This window comes from Cydia fagiglandana, chromosome 20 (genome assembly GCF_963556715.1).
Source record: "Cydia fagiglandana chromosome 20, ilCydFagi1.1, whole genome shotgun sequence".
Lineage (NCBI taxonomy): Eukaryota > Metazoa > Arthropoda > Insecta > Lepidoptera > Tortricidae > Cydia > Cydia fagiglandana.
Window position 1 is genome coordinate 2571248 of NC_085951.1, and position 23204 is coordinate 2594451.

At 41.4% G+C, this 23204-nt stretch overlaps 2 protein-coding genes and 1 long non-coding RNA gene across 3 annotated transcripts in view; 1 reads left to right on the forward strand and 2 right to left on the reverse strand.

Annotated features, from left to right (window-relative positions):
* Positions 1 to 5984, reverse strand: part of LOC134674411 (uncharacterized) — a 44959-nt gene extending 38975 nt beyond the window's left edge. Inside the window, exons 1-2 of the long non-coding RNA XR_010099603.1 lie at positions 5933 to 5984; positions 5509 to 5685 (exon numbers count right to left, since the gene is read on the reverse strand). This is a non-coding gene — a long non-coding RNA (uncharacterized LOC134674411). The remainder of the gene's footprint in view (positions 1 to 5508; positions 5686 to 5932) is intronic.
* The window catches only part of LOC134674402 (serine/threonine-protein phosphatase alpha-2 isoform), a 68783-nt gene extending 56724 nt beyond the window's left edge, over positions 1 to 12059 (forward strand). The window contains exons 5-7 of the mRNA XM_063532472.1: positions 6874 to 7070; positions 8604 to 8751; positions 11917 to 12059. Coding sequence (XP_063388542.1) covers positions 6874 to 7070; positions 8604 to 8751; positions 11917 to 12059 — 488 coding nt within the window. The remainder of the gene's footprint in view (positions 1 to 6873; positions 7071 to 8603; positions 8752 to 11916) is intronic.
* Positions 12060 to 16751: 4692 nt separating this feature from the next.
* LOC134674397 (putative odorant receptor 85e) lies at positions 16752 to 23183 on the reverse strand. The gene is made up of 8 exons (XM_063532467.1): positions 22641 to 23183; positions 22023 to 22148; positions 21459 to 21682; positions 20985 to 21018; positions 20096 to 20274; positions 19381 to 19470; positions 18138 to 18293; positions 16752 to 16824 (listed from the first exon to the last, which is right to left on the reverse strand). The coding sequence occupies exons 1-8, from the start codon at positions 23104 to 23106 to the stop codon at positions 16771 to 16773; spliced, it is 1329 nt and encodes a 442-aa protein (XP_063388537.1). The 5' UTR covers positions 23107 to 23183; the 3' UTR covers positions 16752 to 16770.
* Positions 23184 to 23204: the final 21 nt, after the last annotated feature.

Below are 23204 nucleotides of genomic sequence, written 5' to 3' on the forward strand. Positions count from 1 at the left end.
AAAATTATGTGACAAATAAGCAATTTGCTGTTTCGCGTCTTTGTTTTTTGTTAGACTTATGCAAAGACTGGTAAGTCTAAATTTAGGATCTTGGTCGATTCATTTGTGCCTGCGTACTCATTACAAACACATTAAACTATCCATAGCGTAGATACAAATTATGCACACAATTACACGTAACCATCATATCAAATGAAGTTAACTGTCTGTGCGATAATGGTTAAATCATCAGTATCATCACGAACAATTGGCTCACGTCCAACTCTCACATCGTCATTATCAACATTTGTTATTTCTGGACCAGTTATTAATCCGAGTCTCAGTTTTTTCCCTGTTTCATCAAACTTCTCTACGCTTCAAGAAAGTTAATTTGTCTAAATCATGAACACTTTGCATCTGTTGTTATTAAGAATTAAAACAACCCTTCCTTTGTAGAAAACTATTGTAAGACCTTGATAAAACAACATCTTATTCGGAGATTGTTTATCCTCATCTTTTACCTCCGACTTTACAACTTTGTAAAGATTGAGCTTGTTTTTCTCGCGTCCCGCGATTCTGCAAAAATATTATTCTTCAACTCGTAAAGTTGTCACAACTTCCACTACTTCGATGTTGACTTTGCAGAATTCCAACAGTCCACAACTAAGTTGTGACTTTAATTAATTCTGGCGTTCGCAGTTGGAAAAGTCGAAGGTGTTTTTGCGGTCCGCACGGAGTTTGATGAAGTGGCCCCAGCAGCATCGTGTTTCTTATTTTACGACGGACGCAGCAATAAAATGGAACAGTATCATGAAATTATTAGGAGATGGGATATGAATCCTTGCAATTCCTTTGATATATAGTCTGATCGCAAATGTTTAAGTGTGAAATAAATGTTTTTAAGTATCGATTTCTTGAACATAACGTATTGTTTTCTAAATCCAATAATGTTTTATTAAACAGGTTATTCACACTAAATTGTATTGAATTCCTTTAACATATATGATAGTAAAACAAACACACGAGCTCATTGTCTAACACGGAAACATGACTCCAACTTCTAGCCAACAATCAATTGATGAGATACGGCGAACAATCCTAGTCGATTTCCCGCAGCAAACAACATCCAGGCTTCCGATAATCGAGTTACAGCTGATTGCATGGGTACCCCGCTAATCTGAAATGATGGAACAGAAGTTTAGGCCATTATGAGCTTACAACCTTTTGAAATAACCATTCTTATGCAAACTTTGCTGCTGTTCGTGGTCTTAACTTACAAAGCGGTATTTTCTCTTGCAATAACTACCAGTGGGTACGTCAAGCTTAGTCAAAATTTCTGTATAAATAAATAAATAAAATAAAGTACATGTATGTTCTTTCAAAAAGAGTATTGAAGTATTTTTCCCAATTTCACCATTTTTATCTCAATATTATCGTAAATGACACTTGACATGGCATCTTCCGATTACCTGAGGTTATCAGCTCGCGCGTCGTATGATTCATCAGTGCATAGTGGAATTTTACCAGGCCGATTGATTTAGACGACCTGTGTTTCACTTTACAATTAGTGTAAAATTGTAAATAAACGTATTATTATTGGAACTGTCCTACAGATGACAGAGCGGATCATTAATCTCACGAGTAGTAGGCTATACGTTAATAATTAATTAATTACAGATTTTAGAGCGAAAGAGAGAGACCAGCTATTATCTCAACTGAAAGCTATCGGTTATAAGAGTAAAAATACTATAATTGCTTTAATAAAGCTGATCAATCCTAACGAAGTGGCAGATACAAGCGATTTTAAATAATAAATACGTTAATTAATGGCTGCTCGCCTTCGATTTGAATATGCTAATGAGCAAATTTGTACTATCGTGTTTACAAAACACGTCTAGATGATACGAAGCAGAAATTCAATTTAAAAGGAATCTATTTTCCAACCAAAATAGCTCCCAAATTTAATCGCAATAACAAGAATTGAAACTCGTTATGCCTTTCAATTACAGAGATATTCATAGGTTAATAACTTCGTGATTTGATCATTGTGTATCTAACTGTTACATGACGAATCTCGAAGTTTACCCTCGTCCGTTGACCTCTCGTTTTCTATAAAGGTCGCAGGTCGCATCTCTTAGAACGATACAATCTGTACACGCTTCAAGCAGATAAGAGCCCGCTAAAAGTGGAACGAAATATCGCACATCTAGTATCAAATTGGTTTACCCTTTAAAGTAATATTGATATGACATGTTTCCCCAAATAAGTGTGCCTTGCTCGCCTCACAACTGTACCATGGGGTGGTAGATTTTAAATTAAGGTAATATTTAAAGCGAAAAGCGAATTGTCAGAGTTCAGATTGCTATCAGAGATAAACCTAGAGGCTAATTCGTACATTTCGATATCAAAAATATATAATTTTGTTATTATTCGCCTGTGCGTCTCGCTCGCGCCAATACTTGTACGAAAAAGTACCAGCGAAATGTACACGCGAATAATACCTAAATGTACTTTCGAATTGATCTCCTAGTCTCGCGCTTCGAATACTCTCCCGCTACTGTCAATACAAGTTCATATGATAAAATCAACATTCCCTTATTATTTTATAGGTTGACGAGATTAAGATCTAGAAAGTACAATTGTATGCTTAACTAGCGAAAAGATTCAAAGTTAATCCCAAGGAGTATATAAGTTTCGATTTGCGTAAAGGAGTATCTTAGGTATCCCATATCGAACACCCGGAAAAAGTAAAGACGCTGAATATAGATACACACTGAAACTCCGGCTTACAGGATTATACTGAGCCGAGAACTTAAACTCGTTAGTGGGCTGCGTGGGAAATGAGAGAAAAACGTGCTGCTTCCTGCTTCCGTTTATAAAAAGTTCTCTTTTATATTATGTAACAAAGGAGCTTTAGGGAATTATGACGTAAACGCATTTTCATCTAGATTTTTAAACAAAGCTTCTTTGTGGTATTTTAATGCAGGATTGAGAGATTTGGCTCATTTATTAAATATCTTAACAGCCTCCTGGCCTAGTCGGTGGTGAACCTGCCTACGAAGCAGGAGGTCCAGGTATAAGTGTTTATTGCGACTGGGTCGATTAGTGTAAGATGTCCTATAATTTTATCTTAAAGTGAAAAAATGGTTATGAATCGAGTTCTAAGAACGCCTCGCCACTGGAATCTTTTAGGATTGTCTAACGACAATCAATACATGATGGCTCTGGCAATTTGCATCACAAAACTAAGTCTAATCTATCACGGCACTTGAAAGTGGTCCGGGCTTCTTGATCGATTCACGGAGCATTCCATGGGCTGTCCCGTACAAACGCATTTTATTTCGTGTGTTGAGACTTTTTTTTGCCATTTAAAGTAGCCAATTATTTTTCTGTGCATAATTTTGACCATTTGTCATAGAAAAGGAAACTCTTGCACTTGCAAATCATCAGAAAATCGCGTTTGTACGGGACAAATGGTAGACAATTTCATGGAATGCTCCTCATACCGACGAGATTGATATGTTTGCGGCTAAGCTATCAGTAACTTAGCATCTCCAGTTTATGTTTCTCACGCGTCTCGTATCGTGTGTCACACCGCTGACAATCTGTAGAACTGTACTTAGAGTATTTTAAGTTATTCGTAAACCAATCAACCCTAGCTTATACCCTAACCTAGCTTCCTTTGGGCTCTTGCTCTTGGTCTTACCCTTAATACTTGTTCAGTTCGATGAAATTTAAATCATTTTCAATCGGAATAGTTGCATTTGTTTTGCTTCGTTCAAATTTCACTGACGAAATTTGGATTAATTTCTTGTAGGGCTGCGCCTTCGAAGGCTATAGAGAAATTATTAAAGTTGAGGCCATTGATTCATTGAAAAACTTGATTGAATGTAATTAAAATTTAAGCAAGAGGAGTGCCCGTAGACTATCAAATTATACCAGCCTTTGTCTTTGTAGTCTACGAATATCTAAAATGCAATTGCCTTTCGTATATTTAACAAAAAGATTTTCTAGAGTCTAGACTAACTTTTCAAGAATCAAAGTTTGATAATAATGTTTACGCTCGGCTTACGGCTATATTTAATAAACAGAACGCTCTGTTTATCTTATCCCAAATTATAAGCACTTAGCAATAACTGAAAACCTTAAAGGACTTTCGTTCTTGGGCTACGTTTCCATCAGAGATAAGAAAAAATGCGTATCGAGGGATGTGTTTGTTAAGAACCAATAGAAAATTGTCTACTAGAGCTGCGCTGAGCGAGGATCGGTAAATAAAGTAATACTATTACATTTATTCTTAACAAACACATCTCGCTACGCTATCGCTAGATATCGACTAGATGTGACTTGGATATCTAAGTCATAACTTGTCGAAATCGTTCAAGAGGACCTGCAGAATCGCGGAAACGTCAAATTTGACATATCTTGCAAATATCTTTAAATTATCCATATCGTAACTTGTTGAGGTCTAGTAGAGATCTAATCATTTCCCGAATCGAGCCGAAAGTCTTCACTTGGAACCGTCAGAACGTAATTATTTTTCCTATACAATTCCTATCCTAATATCAAACTCTATAGTCTGTATCTTTAGGTATTTAAAAAAGAGCAAACAAAATCTACCCTCAAATGGCTTCTTAAGCCAGAGATGAAAACATTACATGATCAAATAATGTAGGTTAAAGTCAGGTCGTTCAGTGGCTGATCCAGGCGGTTTTGTATTTGATTGGTTAATCAATAAATGTTATAAGATAACTACTCAAAAAAGTAAAAAATATTTGTTCACTTTTATATAGGTACCTAAAGATACAGAGTATAGCTATGTTTCTAATGTTGTATTTATCAGCTACTCACTGGTAATATATTTTCGACAGCTTATTATTAATGTTCACCCATCCTTTCGCCCGGAACGAGCCTGCGGTTAATCCGCTCAACGCTTCCAGGCGCAGGGGTTTTATTTGGGTCAGACTTTATTATACATGCTCCTGAATACTAATATGTTTAAGCAAGGTTATCTATATGTATATAGACAACATTAATAGGATTAAATTAATAGTGAATACGCGAAACTCGGCGTAGAGGGCGCCACTACCACTATCCATGACAATCTGGGGGTCTACCACGAAACAAGAAAATCGAAATTTCGTTATCACCAGAGCTCGGCGGGGGTGAGCTGTTTTCAGAGTTTGCACAACATGGACATGCCTTGTCATTCATTACACCACATATGTGTAATTTAATAACTAAATAAATTATTTTATTTAGGCTGCCTTTCCGCTACGATCTTTACGTCGCCATTAAAACAAATGAATATTATAGCAAGATTTTTAGCAAATCTCTTCAAATAATATGTTTATCTATCCATATGCTACTATTAAAGTTTATCAAGTGATATGATATGATATCAAACCTCTTTATATAGGCAATAAATCTTTTATTTAATATTTCTTTCTAAGGTGTATCTATAATAATATCTACACTTGACATAAGTGACGTCAAAATGGCTCACCCCTGCCGAGCTCTGGTTATCACTCTTGCATATTCGAGCGATAAAGCGGCAGATAACTAAATTTCGATTTTTGCGTTTCCCGGTAGGCCCATTGTTAACAAACCGCCTTGATGCATCAATGTCATATTTTATTGTCTGTGAAAACTTGTCAAAAAACAGTTTAAGGCACAGTATGTATAAGTTACTCTATGGTTTACTAGCTAGCTTATAGTTCGTTTTTTTTAGCATTAGAAAGAACTTCAAAGAAGGTAAGCGATCTTGACATGTCTTTTAATTGAAAAACGCTTTTTAAAAATCAATAAGTACCACTTATGAAAGCAGAAGAATATAAATGATCGTATTAGATTCATATATGTTACATATTTGCCGTAACTTATTTTAAAAATGTGTTTTTCAATTAAAAGACACGTCAAGATTGTTTAGCTAATTTCTAATGCTAAAAAAAACGAGGTATAGTGCTGTACTCTGGCGGCAGAACATTGCAGTAATACCCCCTATTGAGGAAATGCGAGTAGAAACCGAATACTTAATAAACTCTCAGTTAGTTTACTGACCTACTTTTATACGGTTTGTGTTCTGGCCTTTAATTAAAGCCCTACTAGGGATATAGTTCAATGCTTCTTGTAAGGCTTGTTTAATTATATTGCTTTCGTTCCACGAAAATGTGAATCAATCTGGATTCTATATGAGACATGAGACTGGCAACGTATTCATTCTATTTGTCTTATTACCATGTTGATCGCTTTATACAGGGTGTAAACGGATGATAGACCAAGTCATAACAGTTATCATAAAAATACAAAAAAAAATCCAACTCATGTTTTTTAATAATTATGGTCACTTTAAAAATTCCCTAAAAAATCCACACCCTGTAATGGTTCTTTAACTCTTGTTACTACAAATTCCATAATTTATTCTAATTTTTTTATTATTGTGTAATCTTGAATAATTACAGGTGTGGATTTCTTAGTGAATTTTTAAAGTGACCATAATTTTTAAAGAACTTGAGTTGGATTTTTTTTTGTCTTTTTATGATAACTGTTATGACTTGGTCTATCATCCGTTTACGGCTTGACGTCGAATTCTGGGACAACCTGTATAGATAATCGTTCTAGCTATGGTTGATTCTTAGTCAGATACTCATATACACATATATGTCTTGAACTCCATAGCCATGCTGTCCCTGTTCATGTCACTTTGAATGTTGTATTGACTTGTAAAAGAGCTCTTGAGATATACAATACAATACTCTTTATTGCACACCTCACATACTCGTCGTTTACAATAAATGTACAGTAGCATAAACAAAGACATAGAGATTCTACTTGCAGAATATTTTTTTGAATTTAGTATTCGCCATTACTGAACAGCTTTCTCTTCTATTCCAGTCGACGAGAAGATCTTCTGTTGCCACGGCGGTCTCTCACCGGACCTGCAGGCCATGGAGCAGATCCGGCGGATCATGCGGCCCACCGACGTGCCGGACCAGGGGCTGCTGTGCGACCTGCTGTGGTCCGACCCCGACAAGGACACCACGGGCTGGGGCGAGAACGACCGCGGCGTCAGCTTCACCTTCGGCACCGAGGTACGTAACAGTCTGCTCTGGTCTGACGCCAAGTGTCATCGGACCTGCAGGCCATGGAGCAGATCCGGCGGATCATGCGGCCCACCGCCGTGCCTGACCAGGGACTGCTGTGCGACCTGCTGTGGTCCGACCCCGACAAGGACACCACGGGCTGGGGCGAGAACGACCGCGGCGTCAGCTTCACCTTCGGCACCGAGGTACGTCACAGTCTGCTCTGGTCTGACGCCAAGTGTCACCGGACCTGCAGGCCATGGAGCAGATCCGGCGGATCATGCGGCCCACCGCCGTGCCTGACCAGGGGCTGCTGTGCGACCTGCTGTGGTCCGACCCCGACAAGGACACCACGGGCTGGGGCGAGAACGACCGCGGCGTCAGCTTCACCTTCGGCACCGAGGTACGTCCCAGTCTACTGGGGTCTGACGCCAAGTGACCCCGGAGCTGCAGGCCATGGAGCAGATCCGGCGGATCATGCGGCCCACCGACGTGCCGGACCAGGGGCTGCTGTGCGACCTGCTGTGGTCCGACCCCGACAAGGACACCACGGGCTGGGGCGAGAACGACCGCGGCGTCAGCTTCACCTTCGGCACAGAGGTACGTAACAGTCTGCTCTGGTCTGACGCCAAGTGTCATCGGACCTGCAGGCCATGGAGCAGATCCGGCGGATCATGCGGCCCACCGCCGTGCCTGACCAGGGGCTGCTGTGCGACCTGCTGTGGTCCGACCCCGACAAGGACACCACGGGCTGGGGCGAGAACGACCGCGGCGTCAGCTTCACCTTCGGCACCGAGGTACGTCCCAGTCTACTGGGGTCTGACGCCAAGTGTCCCCGGAGCTGCAGGCCATGGAGCAGATCCGGCGGATCATGCGGCCCACCGACGTGCCGGACCAGGGGCTGCTGTGCGACCTGCTGTGGTCCGACCCCGACAAGGACACCACGGGCTGGGGCGAGAACGACCGCGGCGTCAGCTTCACCTTCGGCACAGAGGTACGACACAATCTGCTGGGGTCTGACGCCAAGTTCCGACGGATCCTGGATGACGCTCTTTGCTTATAATGGCTGATTTAAACGGCGCGCAAACTCACATGCAAGTTTCATTACATCGCGGCATTTGATAGATGGGCTGAATTGGGTGTCACTTCAATAGTACGCAAAGTACCTAACTAAACTCGCATGCGATTCCGCGCATCGTGTAAATGGGCTCTAAATCTGGTTGAGTGAAAGAAAACTATTCCACAGACTCGAGCTTCATGCAGTATCGCTCGGAGATCAAAGCCTCAGGGCGACCACCATATATAATCAATGAACTAGTCGACGTTTAATATCTCGGCAACTACTGTCATCCCACAAATAGCAAAAATTTTCGCTAAAATTCTCTTAGATTGCGCCTTACCTGAGCAAATACTATACTATGACGTTGACAAACAGTTTGGTTCGATGAATGGCTATAAATCCATTTTAAATTTACGAATTTTGTGTTTTTTGGTATGTCTAGATAATTTACAGACGCTAATACACTTATTTTAACATTACAGGTGGTGGGCAAGTTCCTGTCGAAGCATGAGTTCGACCTGATCTGCCGCGCGCATCAAGTGGTTGAGGACGGTTACGAGTTCTTCGCCAAGCGACAGTTGGTTACTCTATTCTCGGCGCCCAACTACTGCGGCGAGTTCGACAACGCAGGTACTTGTCTGTAGAGTTGTTATACCGTTGTAGGCAAGCTGTAGCACGAGTTCCATCTGATCTGCCGCGCGCATCAAGTGGTTGAGGACGGTTGCGAGTTCTTCGCCAAGCGACAGTTGGTTACTCTATTCTCGGCGCCCAACTACTGTGGCGAGTTCGACGACGCAGGTACGTGTCTGTAGAGTTGTTATACCGTTGTAGGCAAGCTGTAGCACCAGTTCGATCTGATCTGCCGCGCGCATCAAGTGGTTGAAGACGGTTACGAGTTCTTCGCCAAGCGTCAGTTGGTTACACTATTCTCGGCGCCCAACTACTGCGGCGAGTTCGACAACGCAGGTACGTGTCTGTAGAGTTGTTATGCCGTTGTAGGCAAGCTGTAGCACCAGTTCGATCTGATCTGCCGCGCGCATCAAGTGGTTGAAGACGGTTACGAGTTCTTCGCCAAGCGTCAGTTGGTTACACTATTCTCGGCGCCCAACTACTGCGGCGAGTTCGACAACGCAGGTACGTGTCTGTAGAGTTGTTATGCCGTTGTAGGCAAGCTGTAGCACCAGTTCGATCTGATCTGCCGCGCGCATCAAGTGGTTGAAGACGGTTACGAGTTCTTCGCCAAACGACAGTTGGTTACTCTATTCTCGGCGCCCAACTACTGTGGCGAGTTCGACAACGCAGGTACGTATCTGCAGAGTTGTTATACCGTTGTAGGCAAGCTGTAGCACCAGTTCGATCTGATCTGCCGCGCGCATCAAGTGGTTGAAGACGGTTACGAGTTCTTCGCCAAGCGACAGTTGGTTACTCTTTTCTCGGCGCCCAACTACTGTGGCGAGTTCGACAACGCAGGTACGTGTCTGTAGAGTTGTTATACCGTTGTAGGCAAGCTGTAGCACCAGTTCCATCTGGTCTGCCGCGCGCATCAAGTGGTTGAAGACGGTTATGAGTTCTTTGCCAAGCGTCAGTTGGTTACACTATTCTCGGCGCCCAACTACTGCGGCGAGTTCGACTACTTTGACTTTCGACTTCGACTACGAGTACTTCTTAGTTTGGCAACTCTAAGATACGTCGACCTCGCTTGACCCTCTTACGGGTCTTCTCATTCCTTTCTCAATCTCGTGAAACTGCGCTAGATATTTTGATAAACAAATCAGCTGGCCGGTCAGATAAGCAGCGCGCAGCCACAGCGGCAACTCAGCTAAACCGGTTCTATGTTGATGCGAATAAAAGTGTCAACACGCACACCAGCATTTCAACTGCGCTTGCCTATCTACGTAAGTACATCGCTAGGCACGCACACATTATTAGTATCGAACCATGCTCGCGGCAACAGATAATAAGAATCGCGCAAAAAATCAAACGTAAAGACTCGCAAGACATTAATGACATGACAACTAAATTTCTAGACATAATACCGCAGTTTCTTTACAGTATACTGTGCGACATATTTAATAAATGTGTTGACTGTGGGGTCTATCCTGCTAGTTTAAAAAATGTAAAAGTACAGCCAATTTATAAAGGCAAGGGAGAAATGGATAACGTAAAACACTTTAGACCCATATCCCTAATCCCAATCTTTTCAAAAATATTCGAACGCGTGTTGAGCGATGTACTTATGTATGTCGCACTTCAATAAAAACAGGTTAATGAACAAGCAACAATACGCTTACCAACCCGGTAGATCGACTATCGATGCTGCCCGTGACGTAACATCTAGGGTCATGAGTCATCTAGAGGCTAAACGGCAAGTCGCGGCCATATTCTGTGACCTTTCGCGCGCCTTCGAACTGGTGCATCATCCACTCCTCCTGGCGAAGCTGGACCACTACGGTGTGACAGGCAACCTTCACCGCATGATCGCATCTTTTCTTGAAGGCCGCAAACAGCTGACTTCTGTCAAGGGAGAACGATCGGAGCTCCTGGAGCTGGGGGACAGTGCCGTGCCCCAAGGTTCTATAATGGGGAATAACCTATTCCTCATCTTAATGAATGATCTTTCTGAAGCATCCAACGAAGCAGAGTTCGTCCTTTTTGCCGATGACGGTTGTGTTAACGCTGCCGACAACTACGACCAACTTAAACTAAAACTGGGCAGAGTGATGGACCAGGTCGCGGCGTGGTTCGCAGCGAACGGAATGGCCCTAAATATCGAGAAAACCAATATTGTCCACTTCGGCCTGCGTGGGGCGAGAGAGCACACCCTTAATATCACCTGCAATGGCCTACCTGTGCCGCAAGTGGACATAGTCAAATATTTAGGGCTGACTATCGACTCAGGTCTATCGTGGGGACCGCACATCGATGCGCTGTGTGACCGCCTCGCTGCTGCCTGCTTCGCGCTCACTAGACTGCGCCCAAGTTTGCACACCGACAACGTCAAGAAGGCATACTTTGGATACTTCCACTCCATATTATCATATGGTGTAGATCTTTGGGGTGACGCCGCTGACCGTGAAAGAGTCTTCAGACTACAAAAGCGCGCAATCCGTGTAGTAGCCGGCGTCAAATGGGATCATCCAGCCAAAGAGCTGTTCATAGGTCAAAAAATCCTAACACTACCTTCCCTTTACATCCTCGAGGTAGCAAAGCTGGTGATATGTAACCTAGAACAGTTCCAATCAAACGCTGATGAACCCAAGTATCACCTCAGGCGCGGCCAGGAGCTCCGCGCTCCTCGAACGCGGTTGGCCAAGGCAAAAAAGTGTCTCAACTACATCGGTCCTAAAATCTATAATCAAGTCCCCGATGACATAAAGACCGCTAGAAACAATAACTTGTTCATATCAAAACTGAAATCTTACTTAGTCTCTACTGCGTTTTATTCGTTGCGTGATTTCTTAAGTAAGTAAAAAGTATGTACCTACCTAGTTACTAAAAAAAAAAAGTATAAAGTCGAACCACTAACTGTCTACATTCATACTCGACAAAAATAAGCATGTGATATATGTAGATGTAGGTACCACAAAATTATTGTTTTATATGTGTGTGATTTACTATTAATAATTGTGATATATTTTTATGATGTGACGTGTAAAATTATTATTTTATAAATAAATTAACTATAACTAACTATAACTATAACTCCGAGCATAGCTCATTCTACTGTTTTTGTTTAATAAGATGCTGTTTATGTAAAAAAATATGTCAGCTAAGTTATTATGTAATGTATTCCAGGTGCCCTGATGTCTGTGGACGAGACGCTGATGTGCTCGTTCCAGATCCTGAAGCCGGCCGACAAGCGCAAGCTGTACTCCGGCCTCAACATGGGCCGCCCCAACACCCCGCCGCGCGCGCAGCCCAAGAACAAGAAGAAGTGAGTACACACACTGTCAAACCGATCACCGCCAAACACGTTCAGCGTAGAGATGTGCAAAACGCTTCACCGAGTTGAAAAGATTGATTCATATCTTTCGCTCGCGGTGATATACAGGGTGTTACTGACCATGGGGCTTTAAATCCAGGGCTCGATTCTACTCGCTAAACTGAGCTACTTTTATTATGGCACCAACCTCGAAATCCCGAAAAAAATTTTGACTTTTTCATACTCTTAGGCTGATCAGATGTCGACGTTTTCTATGGAAAAGCCAAAAAATTTTCCCCGATTTTAGGGTTGGTCCCATAGTAAAAGTAACTCAGTTTAGCGAGTAAAATCATGTCCTGGAATTAAAGCCCCATGGTCGGACACATACTGTATATCACTCATTTCGCTCACTTCGCTTAGTGAATCTGTAGATTATATATTGTTCAAGATTAAGTAGAGGGAAATGTCAATCAATCAGATACCTACACACAGCCACAAGTGCGACCAAGATGGCGAATCACGCGATACGATCCCGTCATGTTTTCCCGACACTCCGAATTCTTCCGAACCGCTCCGAAACCTATTCGCATCGTCTCACTCGATCCTCGCTCGGCCGGCTCCTTCGAATCATGAGTGGGAAAGAGCGCGCAAGGAACACTGAGATCGATGAGCGACTGAGCGAAAAGAGTGAGCGAGTTCAATCAAAATATATATGTAGTTAATTCAAATCACTCACTCGTGAACGACACATGAATCCAGCGCCGGCTGTATCCCAATATCAACCATCGTGCATTCTAATAAGGTTCACAATGACTGACCGCGCACGATAGGCGTGACTTTCAAAGGGATATTTAACGCCTCCACTTCTTAAATCCATCTTTGGGTCCTAAGGACCAATCCTGCCAAATGAAATCTCTTGTTCATGCAACGCCGTGGTTGACCTTTTTATGCTCTGAGCACACTCAACTATCGCATCGAATTACGAGTATAGCCCCTATGTCAGTTCCTTCAGGTATTTTTTGGTTGGGCTTAATATAAGGAAATGATTAAAGGCAAAGGTTTTTACGAAATATTTATTACATTTCTAAATAAAATAATGTTCTAAACTTTAATAAAAATATTTTACGAATATTTAGTACAAATATTTTACGTGACAGCTACTCCATTTCAAAATTAACTGTCAGGGATTATCATTCGATGCGAGAACTCGCATGCGAGTTTCATTACATTGCGGTTTTTGATCGGTCGGTTGAATTGGACGTAACCAACAGTCCGCAATGTAACTTAAATCGCACGCGTAGAGTAACCCAACAATTGCTTGGTCTTTTTACTTTTTTCATTAATCACACTCATTTTATTGTCCCCGCAGCTAACCGGCTGTGCGCGCCCGCATGGACCCGCTCCCTTCGTGTACTCTATTGGCATCCTGCGACCCCCGGCGTGTGCCAAACAACCCACCAGGGTCTTTTACACAGGCATTCACAAACAAAATCACTCCTACATGCCACCCTGTATATACAGGGTGACCGACACCACATGATACCCTGTATATACAGGGTGACGGAAACCACATGCCACCCTGTATTATATAGGGTGACCGACACCACATGACACCCTGTATTATACAGGGTGAGAGACACCCAGGTTATTTTATTTGTCAATGTCTACCCTCTTAGAGAGCGTTCTTCTTAGATATAACCTCGGATAACGATCCGATAGTTTATAAGCATTAGGCCTAGCCTTCGAGCCTAAGTCGTTTTCTAGCGTTGACTGTCTCTCGGCGTAGTTAAACCTCCTGCAGACGACTCTCATTCGTATTTAACCGTCAATAGAGTGCACTTTTCATTGTATTTTTACTTATGGACTTTCCATTCATTTTTTTAAATGTTTTTAATAATGAAATTTTAGCAATCAAGTCTTATTTACCAGTACTCTGTTGCGTTGTTCGTTATTGTGGTCGTCTTAGAGTTCAATATTGCTCGCATTGATCAACAATTGCTGGAAAATTGTGTTCGGCGTTTAGACATGAGCATACGAGCTTGCAAATCGTCAGTGTTGCCATCTTTTCCGTATTTATTTGTCTTGTCTGTGACGATTTGTGGAACGACCTTTCTTAAAGGCTTAACTCTTTTGAAAGAGATTTTTTTTTACAATAATGTTATACAGGATGACATGGGATACGTGATCGAGTATTTGAAAGGTATTGTTCGTTTTTTTTATTGTTAACACTACGTTCATTGAAGATAAAGAAACTGATTTGTTAAGTTTCTGTTGTGAGGGTTTAAATTATTTGTTCATGTTAACTATCGCTTTGAATTAGTAAAAATTAAAAAGTGATCACGACTCAAATGTCATCCTGTATAACATAGCTAAGCCAGTGTCGCGCGTAGTGATAAATTTATTTAAAAAGCAGCAATGTACGGCCCGGGTTCCCTGCGTAATTTAAAATGTGGAAGTATGTCTCGTGAATACAAAATAAAATGTAATTGTGCGTATGACTGCGTATGTGTGTGTATTCAATATCCAACTGGTTAATGTAAGTTAGTGCGATCAATGTTGACACTGGTATATCGTTAAACTGAATACGTTAACCCCATAGACTAGAAATCCTCTAGACGGAGTTTAGAGCTTTTATTTCATGAAACCGAGGCTGCCAAAAATACTGGGGTGCGGCGGACGAGGTGAGCGACGTCCCGTGCAGTGATTGATCCGTTCAAAGACACGGACGTCACACAAAGACACTTTCGACTCGAAAATGGAGTCTTGTCTTGTGGAGGATGTCTTGTCTGTGGTTAACCCTTTGGTCGTCAAGGACGTCAAATGACGCGCGCGGCTACAGCGCATTATCAACCTTCGTACATTCTAATAAGGTTCAATATGGCGTTCAAAGGGACAATTAGTTCCATTGCCTGACATTTTTTTAATACTATGTAGCAAACAAGTATAAAGCTCTCCTTATCAAAAGCTGTTAACAAGCCTATGTCACTTAATAATATTATTATTTTGTGTTTACAATTTTTATCTTGTTTTTCGATAATAACTTTTTATGGTGTTGACACACAATAGTAAAATTTGGTCGGTACAGATGTACTGATAATTGTTTTCCATCATATTTTCTCGGAAACGTCCGCATTTGTCATGCTACTTCAGTTAACCTCATTACTTTTGTACCGAAACTGACTGAAATAGCAAGACACGTTCGTACGTTTCCGATGGCAAATAATTATGCACTACATCTGTATAGTCCTGAACAGATTCCCAAGAACAGAACATTCTCATGTCCAAACAAGTATGGCGTCGTTACACAGTGTGACGTCACGAATACCAGTGTCAATCTTGCCCCGCGTCGGTCTGATCTCTTATACTAATCGGATTAGTGCCCCGACGCAATGGAGATTATTTAGTTAACTAATGGAGCGATTACACTCGTCACTTCGCCGCACAGATGTAGTACATAATTATTTTGCATCGTATTTTCACGGAAACGTACGAACGTGTCTTAATATTTCAGTCAGTCTCGGGACAAAAAGTACTGAAGTTGACTGAAGTAGCATGACAAATACGAATGTTTCCGTGATAATACGATGGAAAACAATTATGCACTACACCTGTATGTAACTATATATGATTAATTTACGAATGTCATACGACATCGGTTCACATCAAGGACCTTTCTTAAAGCCGTTACAGACGAGCGTACCGGACTGCGACCTTCCGGTCAGCATATCTCTTTCTCTCACTTATAGCTGCGTCCTTAACGGACGTACGACGGACCACCTTTCACACAATCTGACTGGACCAAGATCGCGGTCTGGTACGCCCGTCCGTTACGGCTTTAACGTTGAACTTGTTTCTTAAGGCGATGGGATTTGTGTAAACGCGTCATTAACCCGATAGTAACCGAGATCAGTATATAAAAGATCGATGACAGAAATGTAATGATAATATTGGAAATAATTGATAAAGTATAATAAGTAGTAAGCATAAATAATTTAAACGACGCATAGTATGTTGAAGGCAGAACAAACCGTCCCCCTATAGTGGTCGGACTTAGCAACTGATGTAGTGCTTTTAGCAATAAAACCCTTATACAACCTTGAGCTGTATAAATTATGCTGATGTGTAAACGTTTTTTTAGATAAAACATTTGTTAAGCCTCTCGGAAGGTCTTGATGCCTTTCACTGCTATTTGACATAAAATGACTGATATTAACGTCATGGGTAAAAATAACAAAGATTAGAAAGTTCTAAGAAACGACTCACGAAAGCCTTTAGGCTTCATTTACGTTACATTTGAGGCATTTTGAATGATAATTTTATTCATAAAAAACGTTTGTACTAAGCATTTAGCGTTCGCTGTGTATAAACACATGTTATATTCATCTCGCTGAAGATACGGCATTTAGATTGGTATTAACCCTTTCAGCGTCATATAAGACATCACTCACACACTTTGCCACGTAAAGTGTCCTTGGTACTGTGGCCATAACTTTTGACGACTTTATGCGTCCTTAGCGTTGAAAGGGTTAACCTTATGAAGGTTGTATAAGACGCGCTACAAGCAACTGAATGTCTTTTCTTTTATGCGCTCATTTCGGGGCTACCTGCGATTCATGTATGAACAAGAACTGTATATTAATTTCGTAAATAAAAACACTTTCCGAATTATAATGGTTTTATTTTGTGCTTTTCTATTCTCTATTCAATTTAAGTTATGACTAGTAGAGCTAGTGATTGATTTTGTCCAGTAGTGTGTAGTAGGAGAAAGAAGTTTTGATTATCTGGAAAAATAAGGTACTTAATTACTGGCCACTGTTTAGTAACTGGTCACCCTAAACTAAAAATGAATTCTATATTCATCTATAAACAGAATTCATTTTAGTATAATATGGCTAGTTATTGAAACCTTATACTAAAAGAATTCATTATTAGTTTAGGGTGGCCAGTTATTAGCCGGTGGCCAGTAATTTACTATTTACCCTACTAAAATTGTTTTTTTTTTTGTAAGGAAAAAATCCTATATGTAACCGATTACTAAATGTGCTTATTCCCATCTACGGCAGGGACAAATGGGAATACAGCAAATACTGCATGTATGTGGTCAATATAGGGGCAAACTGGATGTCATGAAGAAAATAATTGGCCACTATGTAAAACAAGGCTATGTATGGTAACGTCAAATCTTGTTAAATTGTGAAATCTGGGTAGGCACGGGTCACTCCGCGATTTCGTCGTGTCGCGACAAGTATAGTTCGTAGGTTTCTAATAGAGCCCGACGGCTAATCCTATTGTCTATTGTTAAATAAAACGGCACGTGCTACTTACCTGCAAAAAAGGGTCTTAATTATTCTATTTGGCACCTGAGCGCGGGCTAGTCCAACGCTCAAAAAACCAGTGTAGGTGCGCTCTCTGATACCGCGCCTTTGTAACGCATCTCGATGACACATTTTAGACTGGTTCTGTAGTGTTCGACTCGCCGGCACTCAGTAACCGAAGTACTGTACTTTTTATGTAGGTGGTTGTGGCACGTGGCACGAGCGGTTTTACTTAACAAAAGACAATAGGATTAGCTCGGGCTCTATTAGAAACCTACGAACTATACATGCGGCCACACCAGGTTTTGGTGTCTAGCAGTAGTAGTTGCCGCGCACCGCTATAGAACGGACGCTTGCGCTTCTATCTCTCGTAAAGATCGGTTTTCCTAAGATAGCGGTGCCGTCATATAGCGGCCGTCTCCACTAAATAATACGGCTAAATATGGATGTCGTAGTATTTGTATGGAGACGGCCGCTATATGACGGCACCGCTACCCTAGGAAACCAGAGCATAATAGACGCGTTTTGCTAGAGTCAGGCGTGGCTCACTCCGCGATTTCGTCGCTTTGCTACAGGTAGCTAAATGTCCATCCGTTCGATCCCAATTTTGGGGTTTGCCATAAGCTGCGCGTGGCGCTGATCGTGACAGACGCGTTTTGTTAGAGAGTGAGTCTTCTATACCTAGTACTATTATTTATTATGTGCTAGAGTGAACCGTCTGTACCAAGTACTATTTATTCTGTGGTTGGGAATATAGGTACTCGTCAACGAATGCTTACAATAACAAAGGTATGTAGATCCATGGTGAGGAACCGGCCGGCGCGCATGGTGGCCGGGCGCTTGTTGGCCACCAGGATGTTGAGCAGCAGCCGGCGCGCGCGCACGCCCATGGCGGGCCACGCGCTCTGGTAAGCGGCTGTGGACACGCGGCTCGACTGCGGGCGCAGCACGGTTCCATTTTTATCGACTATCACTATGCGCGTCCCTTTCGCACTAACATACTTGTTAGAACGTGACAGGCATGGTGACAAGGGATAAAAACGCCACCGTGCTACGCCGCCTGGACACATACAGACAGGTTTTTATCATGTTTATGTGCATAGACTAGGAATCCTCTAGACCGAGTTTAGAGCAATTATTTAATGCAACCGATAATGCCAAAATGCGGGGGTACGCGGGACGAGGTGAGCGAAGTCCCGTGCCGTGATTGGTCCATTCAAAGACGGACATCACACAAAGACACTTTCGACTCGAACATGGAGTAAAATTACCGTATGCGTGGCAGAGGGGGTAGCGCGACTATGCTCAGTCTGGAGGATGTTTTGTCTGTGTTTATGTGTTTCAATAGTTATTTGTTTTACGAGGGGGCAAAGTTGTTGTTTAACAGCTCGTGCTAATATTACCCGACCAAGCGAAAAATTCCAAAATTGAACCAGGAGCGTAAAGTCAACCTTTACGGTTACAAAACACAAATAAGTTACTAAGGTTAAACAAATTTTGCCACCGAGTGAAACACAAAATTTTTCACCACACCAAGGCGAGAAAAATTCTGACCGTAAAAAACAATATCAATATCAAATGAATTTTATTAAATATTTATCAATCAAAATCATAATTTAAAAGTAAATTCTACTAGTCAACATACGGAACCAACTCTAAATTTTACTTTGCCTCACATGTGGATAAAATGCAACTTATCAGTTTTTGCACAATCAAGAGAGCCTTTACCCGTTGCTGTAGTGAAATATAACAAGGACCTACCGTAAAATGGGGGGAGTTGGGTGAAATTTGACTTTCAAACCTCGATAAAATTTTATTTTTACATGTGAAAACTGAATGGTGTATATGTTGCAGTCAAAAGTGTGAACTGGTCAAAAGGGTCAAAAGAACTTAACCGACAAAAACAGGCAAAACTGCTTTTGACTGAGCATGTTGGTCAAAAGTAGTTTTACCTGAAAATCATTGGTTAATAGTAATTGTGACTGTTATACTATCAGTCAAAAGTACTTGGAGTTTATTTACCTGCAAAATGATTTGATTACCAAAATAGCAATAAACAAAGATATCCAAAGCTACAGCGGCCAGATATTCCACAGTAGTCAATTCAAATTTCTGTAACAAAAAATACATAAATATTTGTGATGATAATGTCTGATTTGGATTCAGATCAGATAGTCATGATCGTATTAACAGAGATATAAATCCGTATAAGATAAATAAAGTCTAAGAAAAAAACGTGCCTCGGAAATCAAGAAAAAGCCATTCTCGAATAGATGGCGCCAGTACCTTTGGCTTCTCGGCTAGATGGCGTTGACACCGTTTGATATTTAACAATTTTAACACATTAGTGAAAGAACATGGGTCAGTATGGAACAATAAAAATTAAAAATCATTTATCCGTAAACATATTTTGATTAATTTATACATTTTCAATTTAATTTTAAGTTTTAATCGCGTGTCAATAGATGGCAGTAAATGTACCGTGACTACAAAATTTACTAGTTTCATATTATTTCGGTACACAGTCCAATTTTGCTCTTGATACTTGGCGCTCCAGGCTTTAGACTTGTTCTTATGATGTAGGTACCAAACTATCTCTCTCCCACTCACCACACTAGCCGCATATAGAAGAGTGCATAGATACAGCGTGACCTGGACAACCCACAGAGCCAGCGGCGATAGGAAGTCTTCAAACTTGTCCTCAGACGTGGCCTAATGTTATCTCTCTTCCACTCACCACACTAGCTGCATAAAGAAGAGTGCAGAGATACAGCGTGACCTGGACAACCCTGAGAGCCAGTAACGGCGACACAAACTCTTCCAACTTTTTCTTGTACGTGGCAACCACTTGGCAAACGCGCGCGCATTCGCGCAGCGCATCCACCGTCGCGGGGTCAAACTCTGTGTCGTAAATATCTGAAAAAGAAAAATTCACAAAAATAAGACATTTGGCATTAAGTCCGCTATTTTACAAGCTTTCATTTAGTTTCACATGACCGTTGTCTGTAATCAAATCTTGCAAGTTAGATCCACTTCCCGGTTTCCGATTGAGCTGAAATTTTGCATACATACGTAAGTCGGGTGACAATGCAATGACAGGAGGGAGGTGGTTATAGGAACTCTGTGATGAAACAACGCAACCTAATTGTGTTAGTGGTTTTTAGAATTGTCTCGATGAGTATATATATTAGTTGTCTGTGGAAATAAAAGTACAGTCAGCGATAAAAGCTTGTACCAAAAATGAAATTTTTGCCAAAAGCTTATTTACATTGTTGTGTATATTTTGCCTAATAAAGTTTAGGTAAATAAATAAATAAGGGGCTCTATAGACCTTGCAACAAATGGCATTAGATTTTCGATGTATTACAGCAAAATTTGATCGATCTATTGAATTCAAACATTGCATGCAATTTGTTGCAAGCTCTAGAGCCCTTAAACGCGCAAATTCTGGAGTAGACGTAGACATATAAACACAAAATAAAAAGAAACTTGAGGCTTTGTGGCTTTTTCTAGTGGTTATGCCTCATGGCATTAAGTTCGCCTTTTGTACATTAAGTTATTCTTCTGTGCAATAAAGTTTTACATAAATAAATAAATAAGTACGAGTAGGTAACAACTTATCTTACCAAAGACGTTTCGCCGATCCAATAAATGGGAGGTCTGCGGAAACAAGATAAATGTAAGTACCACCAGACTTACCACCACCACCAGAACCACCACCACCAGTCTGGCCTAGTGGGTAGTGACCCTGCCTGTGATGCCGATGGTCCTGGGTTCGAATCCCAGTAAGGGCATTTATTTGTGTGATGACAGATACTTGTTTCTGAGTCATGGTTGTTTTCTATGTATTTAAGTATTTATATATTATATATATCGTTGTCTGAGTACCCACAACACAAGCCTTCTTGAGCTTACTGTGGGACTTAGTCAATCTGTGTAAAAATGTCCTATAATATTTTTTTTTATCTGATTCTTGGAACAACTAATGGTAACGCCTTTTTGAAGTAGGTAATTAGGTAATGGCTCTTGCAAAACCACGGGTGAATAATATTAAAACTAACACGGGACTTAATCGCGTAAATCTTCGGGTAAATACTCACTACTTTCTTATCGTAATGGTACGCCGAATCTCCCAACTCAGTCTTGCTGTAGATATAATTATGTCGCTCATCGTCCACTATCGTATAGGCTCCAGGATTTCGTAACAGGGCCTTGTGTGGCACACCACTCTGAAGCAAGCCAGTGTAGCGTGCGTTTCTCACGCTGCAGCAGAGCAGGTCCAGTTGACCGCAGAGCACGATAGAGTTTGAGGCGAAGAATACTCCTGGAAAAATACATTGTACCTAAACAACGCAAAGGAAAAAGTGAAAAATATCTTTCGGCTGATTTCATGATACCTATACCAGGCGTGGCTCACTCCGTGATTTCGTCGCGTCTCAATAAGTAGCGACAAGTACATCCGTCCCACACCAATTTTGGTGGCCAGCCATAAGGCCGCGCGTGGCGCTTGCGCCACATAGCAGTCATATATATGACAGATATCTGTCCTAATCGTAACAGACGCGTTTTGTTAGAGAGTGAATCTTTTGTACCTAGTAAGTACTATTATTTATTCTGTGCCTATATCTATTAGCTATAGCCGTTAAAGTCTTAATATAGCTGACCTAACTGTCCGACGGCGAGGCCGACGAAGGCCTGCGCAAGGCACTGCCGCAGAAACGCCATTACCACGTACGGGCTCCGCTCAGCGTCCATGTATGCCCAGCTCTGCAGGGGCTGATGGGTCCACACTGCGATATAAGTTAACTAAAGCTAGTGCGAAATAAGAGCATGTTAATATTACAAAGGTACCTATCTACAAAAGCCCATTGCAGTTACTAATAGAGTCAACTCGAGAATGTCTGTGCGGAGGCGTTCATAAACGATGTAACGGCATAGGCAGTAGGTAATAGACATTCACATGCCATGCCACCGATATCACGAATTTATTCTGCAGGAAAACTGATAAAGAAAAAATATACTGACTTGTCTACAGGTATTTGTGGCCTTGGAAAAGCTAATAATTCATTGCCGTAGGGACGGACGTATGGCCACGCGTTGGGCGCACAGAATACCGTCAGCGTTGCAGGCTAGCATGCACTGGGCCCAAGACAGTGGCTTGAAGAGGACTGGTGAACCGTCCACATTCGTTACGTCCCTCAGCCATGAGAATACTACTAGGAAGAAGAAGTGAGTGGTCTTTGTCTGGCATCAAAAAACTATAAAATTAATTAGATACTTACAGTGAAAACCCATAGGCAGAGTGACATACATCGTCACACTAAACAACGAACAAGCCGTATACATATACGCAAACTTCTTCGCTGACGTATAACTACCCTCCATCGACATATTCGTCAAACCCCTCGCCGAATGGAACTTAAAATTCTGATTCATAAATTCTACTAATTCATACAACTCTTCTCTGTATAAAGCAAAGTAAATTACGACGACGACTGATACTATCAAAGGTAAGCCATCAGCTATTTTATCCAAACTACCCATAATATCAACCCACTCTGTGTACAAATTCACGATTAATGTTATCGGAAAGTTTAAAAGCACAAAGAGAACTAAGGCCAAGTAGATATTGTTTAATATTAACTTAAATTCACTGTCGGTGTTGGGAAACCATTCCCAACAGCCAACGATTTTTAATGGCAGTTGTAAGAAGTGGGTGTAATCGGATATTTGATCTTTGGCGGCCATTTTGTTGACTGATCGTGAAATGGACGCCGCTGATCATGGAGGGCTTTAAATACCGAGGTTCTTAATTGAGTATGCAAAGCAAACCTAAAGGTGTTTCC

What these genes read in the sequence shown, in the direction of transcription:
- LOC134674397 (XM_063532467.1), bottom strand. Translation starts at nt 23,106, where the DNA reads ATGGCCGCCAAAGATCAAATATCCGATTACACCCACTTCTTACAACTG. An exon ending in TCTGCCTATGGGTTTTCACT is followed by an intron (nt 22,149 to 22,640) that starts GTAAGTATCTAA and finishes CTTATATCGCAG; the next exon opens with TGTGGACCCATCAGCCCCTG. An exon ending in ATCTACATACCTTTGTTATT is followed by an intron (nt 16,825 to 18,137) that starts GTAAGCATTCGT and finishes TTATTTTTCCAG; the next exon opens with ATAATCAAAACTTCTTTCTC.